General features: G+C 45.8%; 1 protein-coding gene across 1 annotated transcript in view; it reads right to left on the bottom strand.

The window, feature by feature from the left end:
• Window positions 1-20,733, bottom strand: part of THSD1 (thrombospondin type 1 domain containing 1) — a 28,321-nt gene extending 7,588 nt beyond the window's left edge. The window contains exons 1-3 of the mRNA XM_065643979.1: window positions 20,571-20,733; window positions 14,163-14,302; window positions 7,776-8,744 (exon numbers count right to left, since the gene is read on the bottom strand). Coding sequence (XP_065500051.1) covers window positions 7,776-8,744; window positions 14,163-14,220 — 1,027 coding nt within the window. The 5' untranslated portion in view covers window positions 14,221-14,302; window positions 20,571-20,733. The remainder of the gene's footprint in view (window positions 1-7,775; window positions 8,745-14,162; window positions 14,303-20,570) is intronic.
• Window positions 20,734-23,913: the final 3,180 nt, after the last annotated feature.

The raw sequence follows: 23,913 nt of genomic DNA, 5'->3' as shown, positions 1-23,913 counted from the left end.
GAAAGAAAAACAATAGATTACTTACTCCATTTCAGCACTCACAGATAAAGTGGAAAATCAGCTAAATCACAAAATGTAGATTAGATTTGCTACAGTTTGCTATTTTAAACAATTTATGGTGTTGCTACTGCCAACACCGGTCACGATCTTTAATTTTCTTACACCGTTGCTTTGCTGCTAGCATGCTACCGAGCTCCTGATCAGTGAACAATTTATGATGTTAAAGAACTAGACAGTGTTGCATGACTGGAAGTGGTTTCATGATTTCATATTATATTGGTTGCTGTACTGTTCATAGTGTGCTATTATTTTTAAAACTCTCAAACAAAAATAAATACAGCTGTCTTTTAATAAACATGAAAATTCAACTGCTTTGGGCCCTCTCCTACACATTTTTGTGAACACACCAGTATGAATAATGTTAATGTGGGCAGCATAACAGAATGAGCGGGGCTTCTCCTGCGTGCAGGTACTCGCCTGTGTTGCACAATGGGGCCCAGAGGTTTGGAGCTCACGCTTGTGCCGTCAGCCAGGGCTGCGAAGCGCGTGTGGGCACTTACTCGTAGAATCATAGAATGTCCTGAGTTGGAAGGGACCCACAAGGATCATGGATTCCAACTCCTGTCCCTGCACAGGACAACCCCACAGGTCACACCATGTGTCTGAGGGCGTTGTCCAGTCTCTTCTTGAACACTGTCAGGTTGGGGCCGTGACACCTCCCTGGGGAGCCTGTTCCAGTGTCCAGCAACTCTGGGGGAAGAACCTTTTCCTGATGTCCAACCTGAACCTCCCCCGGCACATCTTCCTGCCATTCCCTCAGGTTCTGTTGTTGGTCACTAAAGAGAAGAGCTCAGCGCCCGCCCCTCCTCCTCCCCTTGTGAGGAAGCTGCAGCCGCCATGAGGCCTCCCCTCAGTCTCCTCTTCTCCAGGCTGAACAAACCAAGTGACTTCAGCTGCTCCTCATACGGCTTCCTCTCCAAACCCTTCACCAACTTCATGGCCCTACTCTGGACAGTCTCCAGCAGCTTTATATATTTTTTTATACTGTGGCGCCCAAAATGGCACACAGTTTCGGACGCACGCACATCTGCGTGCATACGCGTTCCAGTAGAGCTGCCTTGCCTGATGCAGAGCAGAGATGGGCACGGTGAGACACCCCGGTGGTGCTGCGGTTTTAAGCCCACACAACAGCAAGTGACCTCCCCAGCTATTTACCGCTGACTCTACCACAACATTCCAGTATGTGTGATCCCAGGCTGTCTTTCACTTCGTGCTCTTCACGCACCTCTCTGCTTTCACCCCTGAGCCGATGGAGCTGGAGAGCTGCTAGAGCAGGGGAGAGGAGCCCAGGGGCAGGCTGAGCTTGCACACTTCTCCTCCAGTCTGTTCCCAGTAAAGTGCAAAATGGAGCCACTCTGGATGGTGTGTGGTGTTCAGGAGAGAGATGCCAAGGAGGGGGAACTGGAGAGGTTTGTTGGGGTAAAGAGTCCCTCAAAGGTACAGGTCCTGGACAGTTGCAGAATCACATCGGGCAGTGAGCAGAGGTAGCAGTGGGGGCAGCGAGAAAAATGGCCATAATCAATAGTCAGTCAAGGATCCACTGATTCCTCCTGCAAAAGACTTCATTGTATCACAGTATCTGGGGATCTCACAACACTTTTCTTCATATCAGTGTCGTTAAAGGCTCTAGCAGCGTCCCTCATCACTGGCAGACGGAGGGAGGCTCGCTGGAGAAGCACCCACCTCCTCATGGACTGCTTTATGTGAGCAGCTTGGTGAGCCCCTGCCATAATTTCCAGAGCACGAGCCAGCTCATTTCCCTCTCTCCACACTCTCTGCTCATTTAAACTTCTGTTAATTACAGTCAGGTGTAGAGCCAGATCCAGAAAGGTTCTGGCTGCCTCCCATGCTAACGCTGGTGATAGTGGAGGGTGCTCAGCAGCTTTTGCATTGATGCCTCTAGGCTTCAACGTACAAGAACATTTAGGATGAGTAATTTTCTAATTTTGACGTCAAATCTATGATGTGCCCATTGCTCCAGGGCACTTCCCACTGACTTTGGCTTCAGCTGAGGGCAGAGAGTTCCTCAGCAAAAACGTGGCATCCATAGCTTTGGGGCCAAGAATATGTGCCCTAAGCAGCAGGAGAGCAGGAAATGCTCCTGCTCCCATGAAAGGAGATTTAAACTCCTGTAACTTGCTCTGCAACCTCCTGCAATTACCAGAATGTAAAAGAAAATGAAGCATAGTTTATTCTCCCCTAAGGAAATGAAATGATTAACCTCTGTTTAAGACAAACAGATCCAAAGTGCCAGGGGAAAAAACAGAAGGTATGAACTGCAAACTAGCTCTAATAAGTGTGAATTTTTTCACATACAATTGAGGAATCAATTATCAACGTGAAGACATCTAACTGATGAGTTAGTTTGAAATAGCTGACAGTTGGCAGATCTGCCAACATGAAAGATAAATGCAATTAACTGTGTTAATTGTCGCTCTGCATAAGTGTCTACCCTCAAATTTCTGTGTTTGTAAGAACTTTGAGCATGCAGCGCTATCCAACAGCACAGCCAGCGAGGGATACTCAGCACCATCCTTCCAGCCTGGCGCACGGGATTGGGACAGTGATATGGGACAAAATCACTAACTATTTGGAGGCTCTTGTAAATGTCTATGCCAGCCTGGGGGTTTGCAGAGCACTTTGTGGAAGCTGAGATGAGTTTTTAGGTCCTGAGACTGGGTGCACACACGTTGGATTGGTGTTTGGATAAGACCTGGGAAAACACCCTTCTAACCTGTTCCACATTTCTCTGTTTCCATGGAAATGAAGCACTGAAAAGGTGGTGTGCTCCAACAGGTTACTAATTTGGACACTGAAAGGACAAGGTTCCCTTTAAAGGAAGAAAACCTAGACTCTGCCTGGACAGATTACAGTATTTTTCCCACAAACAGGCATCTTTAAGAATTCCTGAGACGCAGCCTAAAAATTTTTTTCAGAAGCGAAGAGCTATCCCAGTGAGTCTGTAACACCTGATTTATTCCTAAAATGCTGGGGCTGTGAAGACGAAGCATTCACTGAAACAGGAGAAGCAGATAGGGCACAAACAGCCCTGGCATTCGCAGATCCCCTTCATCTGCCTGTTTCTAAAGAAATACAAGGCAGGTACAGATTCAGGCAATAGAGCTAATTGGTTCCCAGATTTTCCTACAGATAATAGCCAGGTCTGATTCATACAGTCTTATTTAGGGACCAAGAATTTAATAGAAGTTGTATGTCCCTGCTTGACCCCTAGATACTCCACTTACTCCTCCCTTACTGAGCACTTTTCAATTCAGAAAGTCTTCCCCTACCTTCCTCTTTCCCTTTTCTGGCAACAGCTGCACTTCTTATGCCCTGCTGACCTCCCAATAGCTTTTTTTTTCACAGTTAGCGAAAGGCAGATGAACAAAATTCAACTCTGCTGTCAGCAAGTGCAAGGCACTTCACTGGGAGTCACATCAAAGGTGAAACCAGTCTCCAAAGTGTAACTAAGAACCATAAAAGAAAGTTAATTAACACCAGCAATATGAAGATAATATGCCCATTTCTATGCTGTAACAATACTGATTAATTTTATCAGTCTCATCCCAAATGTTTCAAGTGGGATACAGGCTAGGCATGGAACATCTTCCCAAGGAGCGCAGAAGTCTCACTGTTTAAATCCCAGATGAGGAAAACATAGGATAAAGCACTGAAAAGAATGAGCCTGCAATGCATCTGTTGCTGGGTGAGATGATCTAATAGAGCTTCCTACCTCAGACATTCAAATAATCCAGTCAAACACAGGGAAAAAATTAGCTGCATGACTCTGCCTCAGCCATCTGTGTGAAACAGTTAACATCCCACTGAGATGAATGAACTGACTCATACCTCACTGCTATTTTTTCAGTTTCTCCAGTGGAGTCTACGGAAAGCTGCTCAAGTGCTGACTTAAATTTCATAGACATATTCCCCAATTTAAGAGACACATCCACAGTCTTAGACAGCACAGGTCTTTTAGCTACACTCATTCTGAAGCTGATGGCCTGGGCTGGAAAAGCTGCTGTCCTGGCTGGCTTAGGACCACCATGAGTCTTCTCCTTCCTACTCCAGACACAAGCCAGATTCCTGTCACACAGGCTGGACCAAACCTGGCCAGGATGAGGAGTGAAGAGTCAGGAATACAACTGATTTATCTATGGAAAACAGGAGTGGCAAAATAATCTTTTATCTCATCCTGTGTGGTTAGGATGAAGATAATTTTAATGATTTAGGAGCTTTGATTTTTTACAAGACAATATCTCTGCTTCAAATAATAGAGCATATGCTAAATGAAGTAAGAACTGGCTGAGTGACAGATTTGATATGGAACTGTCAACAGAAAACCATCACCGAGTGCGAATGCATTTGGAGAAATTCCAAAGGGATTCGTATAAGGCTCGGTGTACAATGCTTGCCTAGTTGACACAGAAGTAAATATAAAACCATTACTGAGAAAATATGTCACTCCTGTGACGACATAAGTGGATAGCACAGTTGTATGGAGCAACATAGGTTACTTACTAAGCTAGGATAACCCAAGCAAAGTGGATCGCAAATCAGGAAAACGTAAAATGTAGGAAGATGGAAAATAAATTGTACCTGCAGGATGGTAGATTACATACTGAAAGGTCATATGCAAAAACAGCTCAAGAGTAGTTTACAGGATAAAAGTTACAGCAAAATTAGGTAATGAAATTGGTGGAAATTAAAGCAAAGGAGTAGTTAAGTAGGGTGCTACTGCCCAAGCAGCATTGGCGAGGAGGACATCAAAAATAGCAGCCAAAGCTGGTACGTCTGTTGTCAAATAAAAAAAATGGAAAGGGAGCCAAAAAGACACAGAAAATTAATCAAATCCTGAAGAAAATGCCTTCCAATTAAAGCCTCAATCTTTTCAGTTTATTAAAAAGAACACTGAGATTATCTGGAAGGACAGAGATGATCTGGATGTGCAAACGCCTTTGTGAGGGGAAGACCGTAGATGGGAAACAGCTGTCTCCTCCAGCAGAGAGCTGCAGACTAAGAGCCAGTCACTAGAGGATGAAGCTAGATGAGCTTCAGTTATGAAACACACAGAGCTTCCCTTAAAAATAAAATCAGAGTACTGAGAGAAATTACTAGAAGAGTCTCTGTTTTGTGGTGCCTTCAACAAAAGACTGGGTAACTCTGGGGGATCAGGGGCAGTGGAATGCAAAGCCGAGCTGTGGGGCTCAACATCGGGGTAGCTGGATGAAAAGCGACAGCCCACGCTGCACTGCAGCCCTGACCAGAGGAGTTATCACCTCTCCTTGCCTGAAACTGGGTGAGTTCAGGAAGCCCAAAGGAGAAAATGAGTGACTTGAGGGAGATGCCTGTTGCGCAGCAACAGCTCTCAGGTGTCCAGGTCTGTGCAGGCCACCTCCCAGCGCCCGGCCGCAGGGTGAGGGGCACATCTGAGCCCAGGAGAGGGCTTCCCGAGGCAGCGGGGATTGGGACGGCCTTCGCTGGCGGTGCGGGTTACGCTCTGCCTGTCGTGGCTCCGGGCTGACATGCTCCTCCCAGAACACCCCGCTCCTTTCAAACGCTGCCTTGGGCTTTGAAGTCTTGCAGATACAGGCACGAAGTCAGATGTGCTGCGGTCTAATTAATTTCAGGTTGACGTTTTATTTACGGCTATGCGGTGTGGTTTCGCTTTCATCGGCTGTGTAGGTTTGACACTTCAAACTTGGCAGCTATTGACTTTACTCTGTTCTTCACAGGCGCAGTCTGATTCTTTCGACAGTGGTTGTAAGGTTTGTGCTATCGGGGAACCCAAGGAAACAAAGTGGATTGCATGGAGTCGTTGCTCAATGTGGATCTCATCAATTAAAAGTCAAATATTGGGCACAGAAACATACCTGCATCATATCCTAGGTATTCATCTGTCAGGGTAATTATCTAGATCGCATCAGTGTAACATACCACACAAGCACAGAGAAAGTATTGTAATTCTCTCTTCCTTTTTCCTTCAGAATTATCTCCATTAAGAAAATAATATGCTTTCCTTTTTAGACAGACTTTCTTATGCCAAAGGAAGAGAAAGAGTGCCAACAGCGAATGCAGATGGGAAGTTCAGATGAAGAGAAGAACTATGTACCAAGTTTGGCATATGGTGAAAATAGAGGTCATTTTTAGTACAGAGTGCTAATTAAAGAGCTAACAGTTTTAGAATTTATGAAATGGTAGAAAGTAGGACCACATGATGCTAGGAACCTAATTAAGGTAGGCTGTGTCTGGACTGTGTTCTATGGAGCATGTCCTACATGCCTGGTCTCCTGATGACCCTGCTCCAGAGACCCGCCCATGAAGCACAATGACCCTTTTTTGGCTTCAGTTCCTGCACTTCCTTTTCAGGGAGACCAGGGCAGGGAGGTGTAGAAAATGGTGTGCATCTCAAACCTTTCAACCCAAATTCTTTGAAGCATGCAGATGGAAAACACTAATTCATTATGTATGGACATTAGCCTGCTCCAAATGAGAACATTCACTTTTCTGTTCCAGGGTGTAGGCAACACAATCCAACCCAACCCCAATCCCCTTGTGCACATACAGCCCATGTCTCACTGTAGTTGCCCTCCACAAATGAGGGATGAGAAGGACATTTGGCTCATCTGCTTCGTCTGCCATGCTACCGTGATTTGTAACCTGGAGGACTGCCACCTCTGAAGCTACATCTGCATAAGAGGTATAGATATAAATAGGATGTATAGATATTCCTTAAACAGGGATGAGGAATGGGCTCCAGTTCTGTCCTGTGTTCATACTTAAGTTTGATCACTCCTTAACCATGATCATTCATGCTCCTGGAGATGGTTTTGGCATCTTCCAACCAGCACTCTCCCAGACCATGCCTGGTCACGGCCCAAAGGACTATATGGACCACAGACTGTCCCTAGTCGGCAGTTTGTACGATTCTAATAGTTTCTGGGAGGAAAAATGCAGCTATACAAATGTGACCCATGATCTGCCAGGTGGCTTCGTGGATCAGAAAATGCACCCTGGTCTGTTTTAAGCAGTAGCAGAGACATGCTTGAAAGCCTGCTTGAAAAACCCACAAGCTGTCCAAGTGACATGACAGTCTTTTGCTATGGCCAAATCCTGATTCGTCTCACCAAAATTTTGTATCTAACATGTAGAATTCTAAACTCCTACAGCAAATGGGCTAGAGAGAAAGACACCCAGATGAGGATTCAGCCCATGTATTGTCTATACCCATGACCTTTGTGGGACACCTGTCTTGACTAAAAAGCTAAACGACTACTTTATGTTGGACCCTTGGCTTTTAGACACTTAAATGTAGGTAAGACTAACCCTACCTTTAGTGTCTCCATTCAGCCAGATCTTCTGCAATAGGTTCTTACCTCACTGAGAGAGCCAAGTTTCAGTTTTACCCAGACTAGATGGATACACCATTCAGAATGCCCCAAACATTTTTGATTGGTACTTGGTGTTAACTTAACGCAGTTTTAAGCTACCACAGTGGTGTCTGCTACCAAATGTCCTTGTGTATTCCTCTATGTAACAGCCTACTCTGTCTTGTTCCCATCTGCACATGATATTACAAATATTTTGTCTGCTGTAGAAAACCCAAAAAGTAGCTATTCAGTAGGGAACACTACAATCAAACCTATTTATCATTGCCCATGTTGGCTGGGAAGAGTGATAATTTTGGCTAAAAGAGGACAAACATCAGTACAAACCCATATTCCTTTGGATCATCATACACTCCTTAGCTCTTGTTGGGAAATGACTTCGATTTGAGAAATTAAAAAGGTCAAAGCAGTATTTGTTCTTCCCCACATCAAACAAAGTGCAGTTAAATTCTGTCCTGTTGTCTCCTGGGTGAAGGGTGTTTTCATACAGCCAAGTTGTTCTTTGACTAGGATGCTTGAGAGCCTCTTTATAGACGACAATTTTTCCACTGATAGAAACGCATGGTGGCGAGACTACAAAGACCTGAACCAAAGTTTTGCATGTTGCTTCTGGTGCCACAACCAGTCTGTATCCAAATTTGTGGAGGAGATCTATGGGTCCCATGGAGGTAATGATGGAACGCGTTTCTAACGATTTCAGTAACACAGTGATGTATGTTTCTTGACCAACAGGTGGGCAATCAAACTCTACCCACTGGGACCTAGAGAGTGGGATTCCTTTGCTAGTTCTAACGCCAAGAGTCTCATCAGAGCTTACTCTTCTGAATTCATAAAGGGTGCTGGTGAATATCACATCCAGTGAAACCACCGTCTCGTTCATGGCACACAACTTCTCATTTGTAAAGAGTCCAACCTGAAGGGAGCTCCCGAGCACCTCTGAACTCTTGTTCAAATCAATGTGAAATACAGGCCACTCCACATGGAGGGTGGACATGCTGCTTCTGCTCCGCTGGGCAACACTGCTGTTATTGCTGGGAGAGACCATTCTGAACAAGAAGTCCCCAGCGCTCTTGAAATAGAAACACTCGAACTCTACAATCCCCTGGGATTGATTTGCTGGAAGCTGTTTTCTTGCAATTATCTCGTTGGTGCTGGCATCCAACAATAGGATGGATGGACACTCTGCTGTCACATTACCACCACCACTGTAGTACTGATATTCCACAGACACTGTGTCATTGCTGAAGGCTACATGACCTGGGCGCTCCAACAGGAGATACTCCACTTCGCCAAGAACTGAAAGGAAAAGGTTCACAACAGTATTAAGAACCAAAGAGATAACTGATTATTTATCTGCCTCATGGAAGAAAACATAGATTTATGAAATGGATATTCAAGAAGTGGTTCCCAAACTTACTAAAGTTTATCAGTTCACCAAAAAAAAAAAAAAGGGTCCTAGTTATAGCAGTTAAAGCTCACCACCTTTCCTTTGTGCAGGGACATGGTTTGGAGCAACTCAAAGTCTACTGGAGTAACATGTTCAGAGAGGTTAAAAACAAGGTTTCAAACCAAACCAAACCAAAACACAACAACAACAAAAAAGATTCACAGAAAACTTTATTTTTCAGGACACATTCCCAAACTTCTCATCTTCTTTCACTTACAGATTTTTAAAGTCCACTTCATAGTGGCCAGCTGTTGTTCTACTTACTTTAGCTGTAATTTAGCCGTAATTTAGCCAAAAAAGGATGGTAGTTTCTTAATACAGACACATAAAAAATGTCCCTCAAATTAAATAACATAGGAAGTCTGCGTGATGCTTTTTGAAGTCTCTTCTCTTGCTCTCTCTTATGAATCTTTCATTTTGCTCATTTGCATCACAGAGACACTTGAGTGAAAGAGCTGAAAATAACAGTGATGGTGACTGCAGCACTTTTCTTGTCTCAGATGTGGTGCAACATGTCTAAATGACATCATTTCATTATAAATGGTGCAGTCTTTTTGAATGCACTTCTTGCATGACCATGCTTGTGCAAGTTGCCAAATTATCCTGAGACACGCCGTAACTAGTGGGGATAGATGATATCTAAAGCCATGGATTGGGAAGATCACATTTCTGTTCTTAGCTCAAGATAACTTTTCTGTGTTGCTTGAAACTTAAGGATTTCAGACACAGAAAGTTTATGTGGAAAATGGGAACTGCATACATCTATTCCAGATATAGAATGTGCTGTGAGACATCTTTATTTAATTGTCTGGGAAAAGGCCTCTGAGTCTTGGATGGAGGGTGCTACGGAAGTGTAAAACTTCGGTTAAAGCAATCCTTTCATAAGTAGTATCAACTAACAATACTTTGACTTGTTAAATCTCTTACACATGTCTTTAGATTACCTCAAAGAAAGCTTTGCTGGGAAAACACTGCAACTGCCAAGGCAAGCACTCAGCAGTCAGGAGTAGCAGGATTCATCTCATATAATATTAGACGCCTACCACTCTAAGCCTTAATTTGAGTTAGTCACCTTGGGTTCACTTTCTTGTCAGCAGGGAAAATTTTCAGGAAGAAATTCATCTGCCTAGCTATAGACATTTACATGAGAGTGAGGTACGGTGTGCACAAGAAGAGCCTATTACTCTCCAGCAGCTATTAACACGTCCTTAAAATAACCAGCTCCAACCACATCCATAAAGTCCGAATGAAGGTGGCACACACAGCCTTGCACATATAAATCATGCATAAACTGTTACATATATGTACTATAACTCAGTCTTTAATTTGCATGACTCAGTTCTATTTTTTCCACAAGAAGCTGCTTCATTGGCAGATGGATGGTGCTCATTACCAAAAGGCTCTTTTGTTCTCATTCTCCCATGGGTGGTCCCATGTATTATTGACTGTACACCATCCAAAATCCATCCTGATAACACAGAATTATTCATTTCTCTTATGGACTCTTCTATCATGCTCTTATCATAGTCTATTAGTGCATTAGAAATATTAATGACTTTATCCTTCCAATATCCCTGAAAGATGAGACGATGTCACTATTTTTGTTTAGTGTGTCAGGAACGAAGCACAAAGGTGAAAACTGTCAAGCATCAGCTAATTGTGGATGCCCCAAGAAACCCGGGACCTGATTTTAGATACAATGGTCCTTCAGACATCCAAAGCAGGATCCCATTGATCCCAGCTGTGGTGAGCACATGGCACTCCAGCAAACCCAATCTCAACTCATACACTCAGAGAGTAGGAAACAGACCCTGAATGCCTGTGAAAAATGGCTCTCTACGAATTGCCCAGCAACGCATTCTCCTGGCTCTTCACGTTTTGGTTCTGTCACCTGTCCCTACCCATATTTTCCAGTCTTGTTCCTACTGTCACCTTCTGTCAAGATCTGTTGGGTACTATCCTAAATCTATTACCATTACCACGGTTCTCCAAACTCCTGCCCTTGTCTGTTTGCCCTACAGCTCTTCTACCTTCTTCTGTTGTTTGGGCTTGCAATTAACTTCAGCAAGTCCCCACTGGCTCACTGCTAGCATGACAGCAGAGAGCACAGGACAAGCATCTCTAGTGCCTCATACTACAAACATAGGGGGAACCCTGCTGCCCTGGGCTGCAGCATGCACAGCATTGCACAGGGCTGGCAAGAGGAGCCAGTGGGAGCTGGGGCGTGCTGGACCCTTCGGAGAACTTCATCGCTAACTCATCCACAAGGGCTTAGATCTGGGCCAAGTCTGGGGAAATCCTCATAAGGACAGCAGAAAGCATGTCCCAGGCCACTGTGAGCACCCTAGCAAAAGTGAAGTTCCCATAACTGTATTACAGTTCCCCAGTGTTTTTATTTATTTGAACACGGGCAAAATGAAGCGTTTCTCTAAAGGAATTGGCTAGATTCAACTTAGCTGAAACACTACAAGGGAAAAAGAAATCAGACCATGGCAAAAACCCAGCATGAAAAATTTCAACTTCACACTTTAAACTTAGAGCAAAAACACTCAAGTGATAGTAATGGAAAGCATTGATGTTTGTATCTACCTCTTTACTGCCCTTACTCTCTTTTACAACTGTCTTCACTCTCTTGCACTATTTTTTATTTGGAATGGCTCGGTTGAGAAGAATTAACACCACCCTGTGTGTGTGTGTGAGGACTGGAGAGAGGCCAGGGGACCGCCGCATGGCTCCCATCACCCCGAATGCAGATCACTTGGGAGGTGTGGGAAGTGAGCACCACTGGAGGAGGCTGTCACAGCACCGCAGAGCTCTGGCTGGCGCACCCCAGTTCACAGCATCCTTTCTCCCATCTTTGGTTAGTAACGCAAGAACTTTGCACTCGTGGACAGCCCACACAGCAGTTTTTTACAATGCTCCACAAGGTGCCAGTCAGAAGTAACCAGTCTCTACCACAAGCTCCTTCAGCTGCCCTCCAGCCTACTGCGCATGTGACTGTGTGCCATGCCAAGACTTGGTCCCAGTTGTTTGGACGGCCAGTCAGGGGCAGCTTTCAATGCATTTGTATATTTTCGGTTGTCATTACAATGGTCTCACATTGAACAGAGCCTGGCTGTGGCGCCAACAACCTGCCAGAGGAGCCTTTGCAAGAACTCGCGCTTAGAAAGATCAAAAGGAAAATCCTTGTCTTCACTGAAGAGTAAGAAAAATTATTTGAGGGTGCTATTCTGATATTTATTTATTTTAATTGTGTTTAAGCCAACTCGGGTTGTGCTGTTGGCTTGTCAGGCACCAGTAGCACAGAGCTAAGAAGAACAAACACATCAGAAAAACCGATAAGAAATGAGAATACCGTTTTGTTGTACGTTAGGGCTTTTTTTAGCACTACAGTAATTTTCCAGAGCATACTGGATCATTTAAAAAATAGTCCTGGTCTGAAACACAAAAGTCTATGAGTGAAATAGTTATCTAAAGACTTTGTACACATCTGATACTCAAAGATGTGTAGTGAATAGGCAGAACAGTTTGGAAGTAATTTTCTTAATTATGGACTACCCTTGAACTGGAAATAAGGCAAAAGATGACACACCTCAAGTTTACAGGAGAGATTTTGCTCTTTAACTCAGCTTGTAATTACTTACTGTGCCATGCTCTATAAAGTTCAGGAATAATAGCTTTTACCTCTGAGCGAACTAGTTGTGAATTTCTACAGGACACCAAGAACCAGAGGATATTGCAATCATTCACCTCACTTCTAGGGTTAAGTGAATTTAATACCTGCCTTCACTGTGCTCCCCACTCAGTGCACTGTTCCTAACTCGGCTAGTTTGTCTTCTTAAAAGAAGAAATGGTACTAAAAGCCACAGGAAAGCGTCTCCACATCTACTGGAATGAAGCTCATCTAAAAGATGGCAATTCTAGGTTCTTTACACCTTGTAGTGATCCCTTGTTCTAGAGTGGAGATGGAGCAAGAATAGAGGCATGAGTAGCTGAGCATACTTAGTATTCAATCATCACCTATAATCAGATTTTTCTCGCTTACAAAAGGACAGCAAACTGCATCCATTTTTTTTGTCCATTTCTCTCCTTTGCAAGACATCTTCGGCCATCTGGTGTGTGAACTACCTGCTGCTACAGTTCATTCTATAAGTGCGGACTAACCAATCCTTTTTTCCATTTTTTTCCATGCTAGAGACATTTCGGCAGTGCATGACTTAATCCTTTAGCATGGTTTGACAAAGTTCTGCAGCTGTCAGAACAACACCTGCTTTTAAATTAAGAATGTAATTTTTCAAAACATGTATTATTCAGGAACTAAGAGTCACATTTACAAAATTTCTAATTCACTGTGCATTAAGGAATTAATTCCATTTGCAAATCTACTTCTCACTTAGTACGTTCTTGGAAGAGATAAGATGCCACGCACAGGATGCCCCTCAGCTTGTAGATATCTTACAGTTGTCTAATTTGAACTTGGATGTCCAACCTCCCTCCTTGGCAGCTGACAGTGAGAAGGAGGTGCTTTCTCATTCCACACGTCTCAGACTGCAGATGGGTTGGAGCTGCTTTCAATATGTGCTGATTTGTGTGTGGACTGCTCAAAAGAGGCTGATTGCCTCTGCCTAGCTGCCTAATTTTACATGACTAAAATTGAATGAGTACGAACACCATCCTTTGGTTTATTCTTTAGTCAAAGGACACCTCTGTTGTTCTCAAAAGTTCTCTAACTGGCAGCTTTGGTCCATCAGATGGGGACCTCACTCAACTATAGGAGGTTGCCTGTAATGTAGACACTTACACCTCAACCAACCACCACAGGTTCCTTTTATAGTTAATGGAGAGAACCAGGTAGTTGTATGGCGCAGTTCCCCCATTCTGGTACGGATACCTAAAACAGGTCTACCTTCCATAATGTTCATTAAATATAATGAAATATGAGTCTTACAGAAGAGCAAAGTTATAGTTACTGCTTCTAACACAGCCAGTCCCTCGATGATGCCCACAGAAATCTGTTCATTTATCTCGTTTATATTTCTGAGCAAATTAACAGCAGGAAAGGTTCCTGCCACTCTGATCTAAAGAGGCAGTTTATGCAAGTTGCATTTTCCACCTAAATATTGCGTAAGATCTAGTCTACATTCTGAGCATATCAGTGGTGGCTTCTGAGACACCTGATTTCAACACATCACCTGGAAACACCACCATCCAAATCCACCATATGAATACACATCTCACAATTTTCCCTTGACAGCTCTAATACTCACCATAGTCACAGAGCACTACTAACAATAGATTTGAAAAATCTTTCAACATCTGTTTCATTCTGACCAGTGAGATCCCAGGTCCTTTTACTCCTCATGTCCTTCTTCAGCTCCAAAGTGCAGGCACTTTTTTCCAAGAACACCTGAAAGTTAAGAAATTACAGCTGTGTTAACTTTGCTTCACAGGATACAAGAAGGAAGACATCTCACTAATAAGTAAAAAAAATACACTATAAATCAACACTTTTCTCCCATTTACTTAAAAATTACTAATACTGTGTCAGTTACTAATAATGTATCAACTACAATTCACTGTACAATAAATTTTCCCTCCTGAAATGTCAGCTCCTGAGCCAGAGCAAACACACATCACAATAATTTACCTTTGCACTGCAGCAACTGCTGCTGTGCATGTCTTATATTAAGATCAAGACTCATGGTAGCAAAATAACAAGTATTTTATACAAAATGTAACTCTGACCTCAGCACCTATCGATACTGGAGATTTATTGCTGCTACACAATTCATATTACTTGCTGTCAACTGCTTTCAAGCATGAAGGAAACTTGGTAGAAAGCTACTATTTTGGTCCTCAAACTACACTTTTATTCAGGTCTAGTAGTATATTTACTTATCTTAATAGATTTATAAAAGACCTATAACTGCCTTTTATGTCATGCAGACTGATCTGATGGAGAAGGTGCTAACTTCCACTTCTCCTCTATAATTTTTTAAGTTTATGTTCTCTACAGCCTTGGTTAAGCCAACAAAGAGTGTTCCTTTCAGCAAGTTTCAAAAGTTTACGTCCATGTGCTTTAGACTAGTGTTACTGAGTCTCTTAACAATCGCGTAACACAGGTTGGAAGCACAATGACAGCAGCAAAACCAACAGTTTGCTTCAGAAACAGAATTAGGGGGGAATCTAAAAAGATAAGATCTAGCTCAAGGAAACTATTCTCAAAACATAAGAATTGCTCTTTTGCACTGCATAGGAGCGCCGGCAAGTCAGTCTTACTGTGCTCACTATCATGCAAACGTGCAAGAAAGTTCTCGTGCCATGAAGTTTACAACCAAACTTTATGAGAGAAATCTGTCACTGCAGCAGGCATAAGTTAGGAGTGATCAAAGCTGCGGAGCATAAAGGTAAAATGGAGGAACCAGGTACGGCAAAGATCAGGTATGTCTTTAGGAATCACAGATGAGATATTTCAGCAATTACATTGCTAGACTTCTGGAACTAAGAGACAGCAGACGTGTTATTTGAAAGCTTTTTAAACTGTTCTCCGTGCCAAGTGGCTGGAGAGAATAATTTCTAAGAAAAGACTAACAGCATGGCTTTGCTCACTAAAAGCCCATTACAATAATAACTGTGCGTATCTGAAGGGAATAATCATCATCCGGCCCACGAACTTGACAAGGCTCCAGGAAGAATTAGATAGGGACAGTGATACCGCCACCACCCACAATTTCACTTGATATGCCGTAAATTACAGGAACACAAACCTTATGCCTCAAGACAGGGGTGGGCAGCTCGCAGGGACATCCAGCCGGCCGCCCCATGGCTGCCCACAGCTACTGGCAGCAGGCGTGGCATCGCGTCCCAGGCATCGCTCTTTTCATGTGTCATTACTGATCATTAATTGGGTAATCAAAACAAAGTGGTCCAAGGCAGAAAAAGCAGGTTCCAATAAAAAAAAAAAAAAAAAAAAAAAAAAACCCCAAAACATGATAGATGCACCAGCCTCTAGCATAACTGCTCAAGGAAAGCAGCAGAAGTTACGCAGCGCTGCTGTAAGCTGCTCTGAAAGAAAAAAGGGGAGAAATGCCTTGTGGGCCACAGCCATGATTGTGCTGGATGATTTAACGGATCCTTTCCATTTCTAGCTTTCCTAGTTGAGTACTTTTCAAATGGCTTTTGCAAATACTTCTTTCAGAGCCACACACTGACAGGTGAAATTCAAGTAGTCCTAATCTCAGTCTAATAAGCGGCACGCAGCAGAAGAGAATCGAAGCTATGGAAGGGAGAATAAATCCTCGGGGAAAAAAAAAAAAGAAAAAAGCCTGCAGGGAAGAACACTCTCAATCAAGACAGTCACCTTGCATCTTAATTTGCGTGTCAGCCCGACGCAGGCAAAAGCAGCCTGGTTCACGAGACAGGGCGCTGGCACACGGCATCACCAAACTGCAGCATTAATCTGCTCCCCTCTTTCTCACCCCGTCTCTCACACTCTGTATTTATAGTACAGACCTTTCAGGACAGGGTCTCTTTCTAACCAAGCCCGCGGACACAGCCCAGAGCCAGAGCCCTTGGGTGTTTCGGTAACGCCAACCATTCGTCAGACCAAAACCTCCTTCCCTCTGTTATCGTGGCTTGCTTGGGAAAAGACTCCGGCGTGCAGCAGGGGCAACACCCAGGCTAGAACTGGAGCATTTGAAACGGCACCAAAACTAACTTCCAGTTAGTGAGATCAGGTACCTCTGGAAGCCTCGCCTGGGGCTGCTTCACCCTCTGCGGCCACTGCACTGCAGGGGAACCCTCCTACCTCACCTGCAGCCACCCCAGGCTCCCGGCTGCAACACAGCCCTGCCTCTGACAAAACTCCAACTAAAGTCTCTCCAGGAAGCCTCCCTGAGTTTTTGCACCTTTGCTAGCTCAATTGTAACGGCAACTTTGAATGCAAGAACTGCCAGCCTATTTCTGGCATAGTATTGCCCTGTTCCTTCTCCTCTCTTTCCCCACAGGTTTGTTTCTCTCCCCTCCTTCAGTTTTCCCTCCATTCACCTTGTCTCAGTTTTGGACAGGCCTTACGCTGATCTCTAAGCCAGGCTCAGACTTCCCCCCTCTCCTCTTAGTTGTCCCTAAGCTAACTTCTTTCTAGATTTCTTCTCATTTCTAGATCTTCTTCAAAAATATCCACATCTTTCCCTCCTGTCCCCCAGTCTATTATTTTTCCGCTTTTCATACTCACATAAAACTTTGCTTTGCAAGGCAGACAGAACATCTTAAATGGTTTCTCCTCTATTCAGATCTTCTACCTCAAGTTCATTAACTTAATGAGATGAAAAATGATCGAATGGAGAAGGCTATCAGACTCTGAATAATTGGCTTTTTAAATTTATTGCTCTCATGGACAAGCATGGACTGAGGCTCCATTATGTGAGACGCAGCAGAAGCACAGCAACATAAAAAGATGCTTTCTTCTTCCAAGAGACGGTGTAATGGGCTGACTGGAAGTGGAAGACTTCCTCTCCAAAGGGAATTGGAAATGACAGATGAGGGGATAAGCCATAAACGGCCTTGGAAATTAAGACCAAGAGGTGTATATGTAATGCAAAAGACACAGGAAAACTTCAAGTCCCTGCTCTGCAACAGATTTCCTGTGCAATCTTGGTCACATCACTTAGCTTTCCTGTGTCATAGCTCTCCACTGGAAATAGTACCTCACTGTCTGGTACAGTATTATGAGAACAAATCCACCAGGAGCTGCGAGGCTTACAGATGCTACTACAGTGTCAGGAACTGTGCAAGAGCCAAAGATGCAATTTACAATTTCATTTACAATATTTTTTGAAAATAAGTAACAGATTATATATACACTATTAGAGCTATGTCTCTTCATGTCTTCAAGTAATGTCGCTATTTCTCTATGTCATTAAAATCACAAAGTATTTTGTCATCATTTCAGTTTTACAAAAGAAAAACAAACAAATCCACCCAAACCAACAACAAACCACAAGCCAACTGGATTTATGACTGCCAGTACTTTTTGCAGCAGCATCCAAGGCCACAGAGCAGACATGACATTTCACAAACCAGCCACCTCCTCCGGGTGCTGTCACCTGCTGATCTAGCACTGCTAACCAGTTGACAACTTCATCAGCTGCAAGAGTACAGCATTCAGCAGCTACTCCCCCTTCAAAAAGGAGATGAGAGGCAAGTGAGCCCTGCAGTTAAGAGAGGGCTATCAGGAATTAATCAGCCACTGCACGGTGAAGCGTTGAGTTTAAGGAGACCACAAACTCATGGCACTTGAAACCTCTGTGCTCTGGAGCCTCATTCACACAAAGGGGAGTGCCACCGATGGATCCTGTATTTTGGCCCAGCCACGGGTACCCTCAGTCCTCTTTGCAAATCCCCTGCGGGAGCAGAGCCCTCCCCTGGCCCAGCTCCATCCTACGTCAGCAGCCAGGAAGGAGCCAGACCTTGCTCATCTCTCCTCCAAGCACAGCCCTGCTCCCTCCTTGTCCCCCAGACCTCGTGGCTCTGGGTGAAGGTGGACCCAGCCACGGTACTCAGCCCCATGACCCCAGGAACACATGAGAGCGGGGTGGGAGAAGGGCTCGGGGAAGGAGTAAGTTGGGGGGGGGATCAGGTTAAGGACTGATCCTGTTGGAGCCAGCCTCCTTCCTTGCCTGAGCACTGCCTTGAGTAGCGGCACGTACCCCAGCCACCCCAATGGACCCAGGGAACCTGCCAGGGTGTGGAGTGATGCTGTCAGAAAAATAACGTTATCTATGCGAATTAAAAACAAGCAAAATTTTGCCAGAACGCAAAGGAAAAAAAAAAAATCCCAGATGAAAACCAGTTTCCTTAATAGCTGTCCATTAGTGGACATTTTTCAGTCGTATTTGCAACCCAAAATTTGCATAACTCTGGTTATGCATGACAGACAGGCAGTAAAATAGGCTAGAGACCGAAAAGCCTCAAAGTCCCTAAATCCTCCCTATGTTTCAGATGAGGGGTGCCAAACAGCACGAACAACAAAAAGAAATGTGTATCTGCAAGATTTCTGCAAATTTAAGATATTTTCTCTGTATGGCAGGAAACAGATTAATTATTTTCAACCAGCATTCGCTTATTGCAATGTGAGATCAGGCAGCTATTGAAGTGTTACCACCTGCTGGGAATTTCAGAACTTCCCATATAATCCTCCCCCTTTGACATTAAAGAGGGAGTACCTCAGGTGTGCATCACATTTTATCAAAATCTAATCACTGCCGCCCAGTCAGAGTGGTCAGGGCTAAAAATATGCCACTTCTCAGAAGATATTGAGTTTAGCAAGGGAAGTATGTATGTGATGTCTGCCACAGCAGGGGGGCTAGAGCTGACATCCTCAAAGGCATCTCTCATTCTTATTTACACATCAGACAATTTTACATTGTTATCAGATAATGGCTTTATTAAAATCATGCATCTAAATTCACCAGGCTTACATTGACAGCACCAGATTCCCTGCGTGCAAGAAAAAAAAAAAAAGAAAAAAGATAATTAGCTGGTAAAGCTTATTTTCATCAACATTTGGAGTCTGATCTCACAAAATTCTGGGATTTCTCAGCTCCTTTTCTATCAGCTCAGCAATGCAAGAGCTAGCTGGCCAGCAACATTTGTCCTTTGAAACCTAAGGGCTACAGTAGACTGAATATATGGATGAGATTTACTTTGGAAAATGTACAGTGGAAATAAGTTTATTAAGCCTAAGGAGATTTGGGAAAGTGTCCAAGCAATAATAAATAATGAATGCAAAGAATTAAATACATTAGATCACCCCTTATGGCATAAGGGATGGAATGCAGTGATCCATTCTTTCCTCTCCCCTCTAGATTAAAAAAATATATATATATATTGTTCACTGTTTCTGGAATTCCCCCTTTAATGGAGCTTATCTTAAAGATCATAGTATGGGGAATATACATTGCACAGCTGAAATAATTAGAAATATGTCTGGAAGCAAGTCTGAGGTATCATGAAGTGTCAGTATTAAAAAGAGAGCTGGGAAGCTGTCTCCTACGCTTTACACCGATTTCGTTGTATACTTACATGGTTTTGTCTGGTCTAGCGACTGATACGAAGTAGAAATCACAAAACACACTGAAAAACGCTAAAATTAATCCTACTAACCAAAGACTCGGAGTGACAGAAACAGAACAGTCACTGTGCCGGCGCTACCTGCGCTCCGGCAGCGCCGAAACACCGCGGCTGCGGGCGGGACGGTCCCGGCCTCGGGGCGAGAGGCGATCGCGGGGAAAATCCAGGCGGAGGGCAGGCGCAAAACCTCAACCTGAAGTCACACGGGTAGTTTCAAAAACCGGAATAACCGAGCGTTACGGCAAACGCCCCGCGGTCCTGTCAGCGCTCCTCATAAGCGACCTGCGGGCTGCCCGCAGCCTGTGCCGGCTGGGGACCGCGACAGCCAGCCCGAGGCTGCCCGGGGCTCCCCCACGGCGCCAGCCCCTCGTCCCCCGCGGCGAGGCGACGCGAGGCACCGCCGCCCCGGGGTAACCCACCCGCGCCCCGCGGACGGTGCCCGATCGAGGCCCGGGGTGCGCCGCGCCCGCCCCGCGGCTGGGGGAAGCTGCGGCCGGGTCGCGGGGCAGGGGCCGCGGTTCTCCCTCCGCCCGGCCCGCGCTCACCTTCCACGCCGCTGCCTTCGGCTCTTGGCGGGCGGAGCGGCCGCCGGCGGGACGGGCGCACAGCGGGGACGGGGCTGAAGCGCGGTCGTTCCCGCGGAGGAAGCGCCGCCGGGGCTGCCCGGGGGCGGCGGGCGGGCGGGCGCTCCCTCACCTCCGGCGGCGGGGGGAGGGTTAAATGGCGGCGCGGCGCGGCTGTCAGGGCGGCTGTCAGCGGGGCGCGGGGCGGCGGCGGGCGCCGTGCGACGGGAGCCCGCGCCCCTGGCGGCGCGGCGAGGCGAAGCGCTGCCCTGCCCAGCCCTGCCCCGCCGGGGCCGCGCCGCCCGCACACGCCCTCCTTCCCGCCCGCCGCCGGGGTGTGGCGGCCCCTGTGGGACGGGGGCCTGCGGGAGGGCCGCGCCGCGGCAGCCCGCTGAGGGAGGGCCGCGCCGGGATCCTTCGCCGTGCGCGCCCCGGGCTCGGCCGCGCCCAGTCCCGCAGAGGGCTCTGCTGTAGTCCGGCGTTCAACAGTTCTCTTCGCGGTGCGGTTTGTGTGGCCCCGGGGTGAACGGTTGTGCTCTTCTCTTCGGTCATGAAGAAGCTGGAGAGCCGTGGTGAGTCAAGGTGTTGCTGGGGAGGCAGGTCAGGCCTTCAGACCTGCCCAGGCTGCTGTTTCTCCACAGATGTGTGGCTGTCTCCACCTCTCGCACATCTCTGCAGGCTTCCTTTGTGGTCAGTAGCAAGTCCTCACTGCAAAATCAGTCATAGAATCACAGAATGTCCCAAGTTGGAAGGGACCCACCAGGATCATCGAGTCCAGCTCCTGTCCCTGCACAGGACAACCCCACAGGTCACACCATGTGTCTGAGGGTGTTGTCCAGTCTCTTCTTGAACACTGTCAGGCTTGGGGCTGTGACACCTCCCTGGGGAGCCTGTTCCAGTGTCCACCACCCTCTGGGGGAAGAACGTTTTCCTCACGTCCAACCTGAACCTGCCCTGGCACATCTTCCTGCCATTCCCTCGGGTTCTGTCATTGGTCACTAAAGAGAAGAGCTCAGCGCCTGCCCCTCCTCCTCCCCTTGTGAGGAAGCTGCAGCTGGGATGAGATCTCCCCTCAGTCTCCTCCAGGCTGAACAAACCTGGTGACTTTAGCCGCTCCTCATACGACTTCCTCTCCAAACCCTTCACCAACTTCGTAGCCCTCTTCTGGACACTCTCTAGTAGCTTTATATCCTTTTTATCCTGTAGTGCCCAGACCTGCACCCAGAGCTCCAGGTGAGGCCGCACCAGTGCAGAGCAGAGCGGGACAATCCCCTCCCTGTCCGGCTGGCCATGCTGGGCTGGATGCACCCAGGACACGGTTGCCCTCTTGGCTGCCAGGGACACTGTTGGCTCGTGTTCAACTTCCCGTCAACCAGAACCCCCAGATCCCTCTCTGCAGAGCTGCTTTCCACCATCTCATCCCCCAGTCTGTATGTACAGCCAAGGGTGCCATGTCCCAGGTGCAAAATCCAGCACTTGCCCTTGTTGAACTTCATGCGGTTGGTAATTGCTCAGTTCTCCAATTTGTCCAGATCCCTCTGCAGGGCCTCTCTGCCCTCGAGAGTGTCAACAGCTCCTGCCAATTTTGTGTCATCAGCAAACTTACTAAGCAATCCCTTAAGTCCTGAGTCTAAGTCATTTATAAGACACTGAAGAGTGCCGGCCCTAGGATGGATCCCTGCGAAATCCCGCTAGTGACTGATCATCAGTCCCTTCCTGCTGGGTGTTGGCGAAGCCATCCATCCAGGCACAAGCTTGGAGCCAGGTGTTGGTCGTTGTCTCGTGAAGAGAGCAGCAGGCAGATCAGAGGCCACGTTGCAGAGTGAGCTTGCAGTGGTGAACACACGACATTAAACAGCCTCATCAACAGCAAAGAGAAGCACCGGCTCCTTAACATGCCCATCTGCAGCCAAAGGTCATGCATGTGTGGGTATTTGTTGTGTCTAGACTTGATGGATAATATTCAGGGACTGTTGTGACAGGAATAAAACTATCCTCTTGGAGAGAGACTTCTTTAAAAAAAAAAAACTTTCCATCTGTTTTTATGCAACAGACTCATCCATTTATCTCAAAGCATGATTAAATTTATTTCTCTGACACGGAATCTGTGATTTAAATACAGATCGATGGATACCCACACACCCACAAAACTACAGAAGGATTTCAAGGGGCATTTAAATCGGCCAGTGTTACGTTTAATGAATCTTCCTGCTTTCCTTAATTCATCTACAATATGTGTGGACATGACATAAAGGCCCGAGAGGAAGTAATTGTCAACTTTTGGTGTCCAAAATCAAAGCGAAATGCTGCTCCTAGTTAGCTTGTGCCACCTATATGACCAAGAAAATGCAACTTCCACACAACACGAGTATCCCTGCCCCACATGAATGTTGAGCCTCAGCAGCTGATTAGGGTTGCTGCCCACCCTAGTCCCCCATCATCTTCTGCCTTCACACTTTCACTCAGCTCTGATCAACCTGCGCTAAAACCCTTTTCCATATGCTCGCTGGGGTCTGCGCTGGCCAACGCTTCACAGGCACGCTGCCATCTGGAGTGCTGTCAAAAACCTTCAGGAAAGCAAGATAAATGCTTGCTGAGGCACTCGGACTGTATTCTGGACAGCAAAGAGTGGAGTATTCATGTATCATAAAGATTTTCCAGGCTGTTATTTAACATTTTAATTTGAGCAATCGAAATTCATAATATTCTCCAGTTTTGTTTTAATACAGGTGTATACATTTTGTTTGTCTGTTTGTTTGTTTTAACTGCTGGCTTTCTGGTGTCTGTAAGATTTTGTTTGATGTTTTGGAGGAGGAGGGATACATATGTGTGTGTGTGTCCACTCTAGCAAGTGAAGGTCACTGCATTTCACCATCAGACACTCGCAGCCACGTTATCTGTTCCATGTCTCACGGTGGCTCAACCCTTTCTGAACAGTGTGGCCAGCAGGACTAGAGAAGTGATTGTGCCACTGTACTCGACACTGGTGAGGCCCCACCTTGAATCCTGTGTTCAGTTTTGGGCCCCTCATCATAAGAAGGACATTGAAATACTAGAGAGAGTTCAGAGAACAGCAATGGAGCTGGTGAGGGACCTGGAGCACAAGTCTGATGAGGAGCAGCTGAGGGAACTGGGGCTGTTCAGCCTGGAGAAAAGGAGGCTGAGGGGAGACATTATCGCTGTCTGCAACTACCTGAAAGGAGGTTGTAGCATGGAGGGGGTTGGTCTCTTCTCCCAAGTAGCAAGTGATGGGACAAGAGGAAATGGCCTCAAGTTGCGCCGTGGGAGGTTTAGATTGGATATTAGGAAAAAATTCTTCATGGAA

Source organism: Caloenas nicobarica, chromosome 1 (genome assembly GCF_036013445.1).
Source record: "Caloenas nicobarica isolate bCalNic1 chromosome 1, bCalNic1.hap1, whole genome shotgun sequence".
Lineage (NCBI taxonomy): Eukaryota > Metazoa > Chordata > Aves > Columbiformes > Columbidae > Caloenas > Caloenas nicobarica.
The sequence above is the reverse complement of the archived record's forward strand: the minus strand, read 5'-3'. Positions and strand labels throughout refer to the sequence as shown.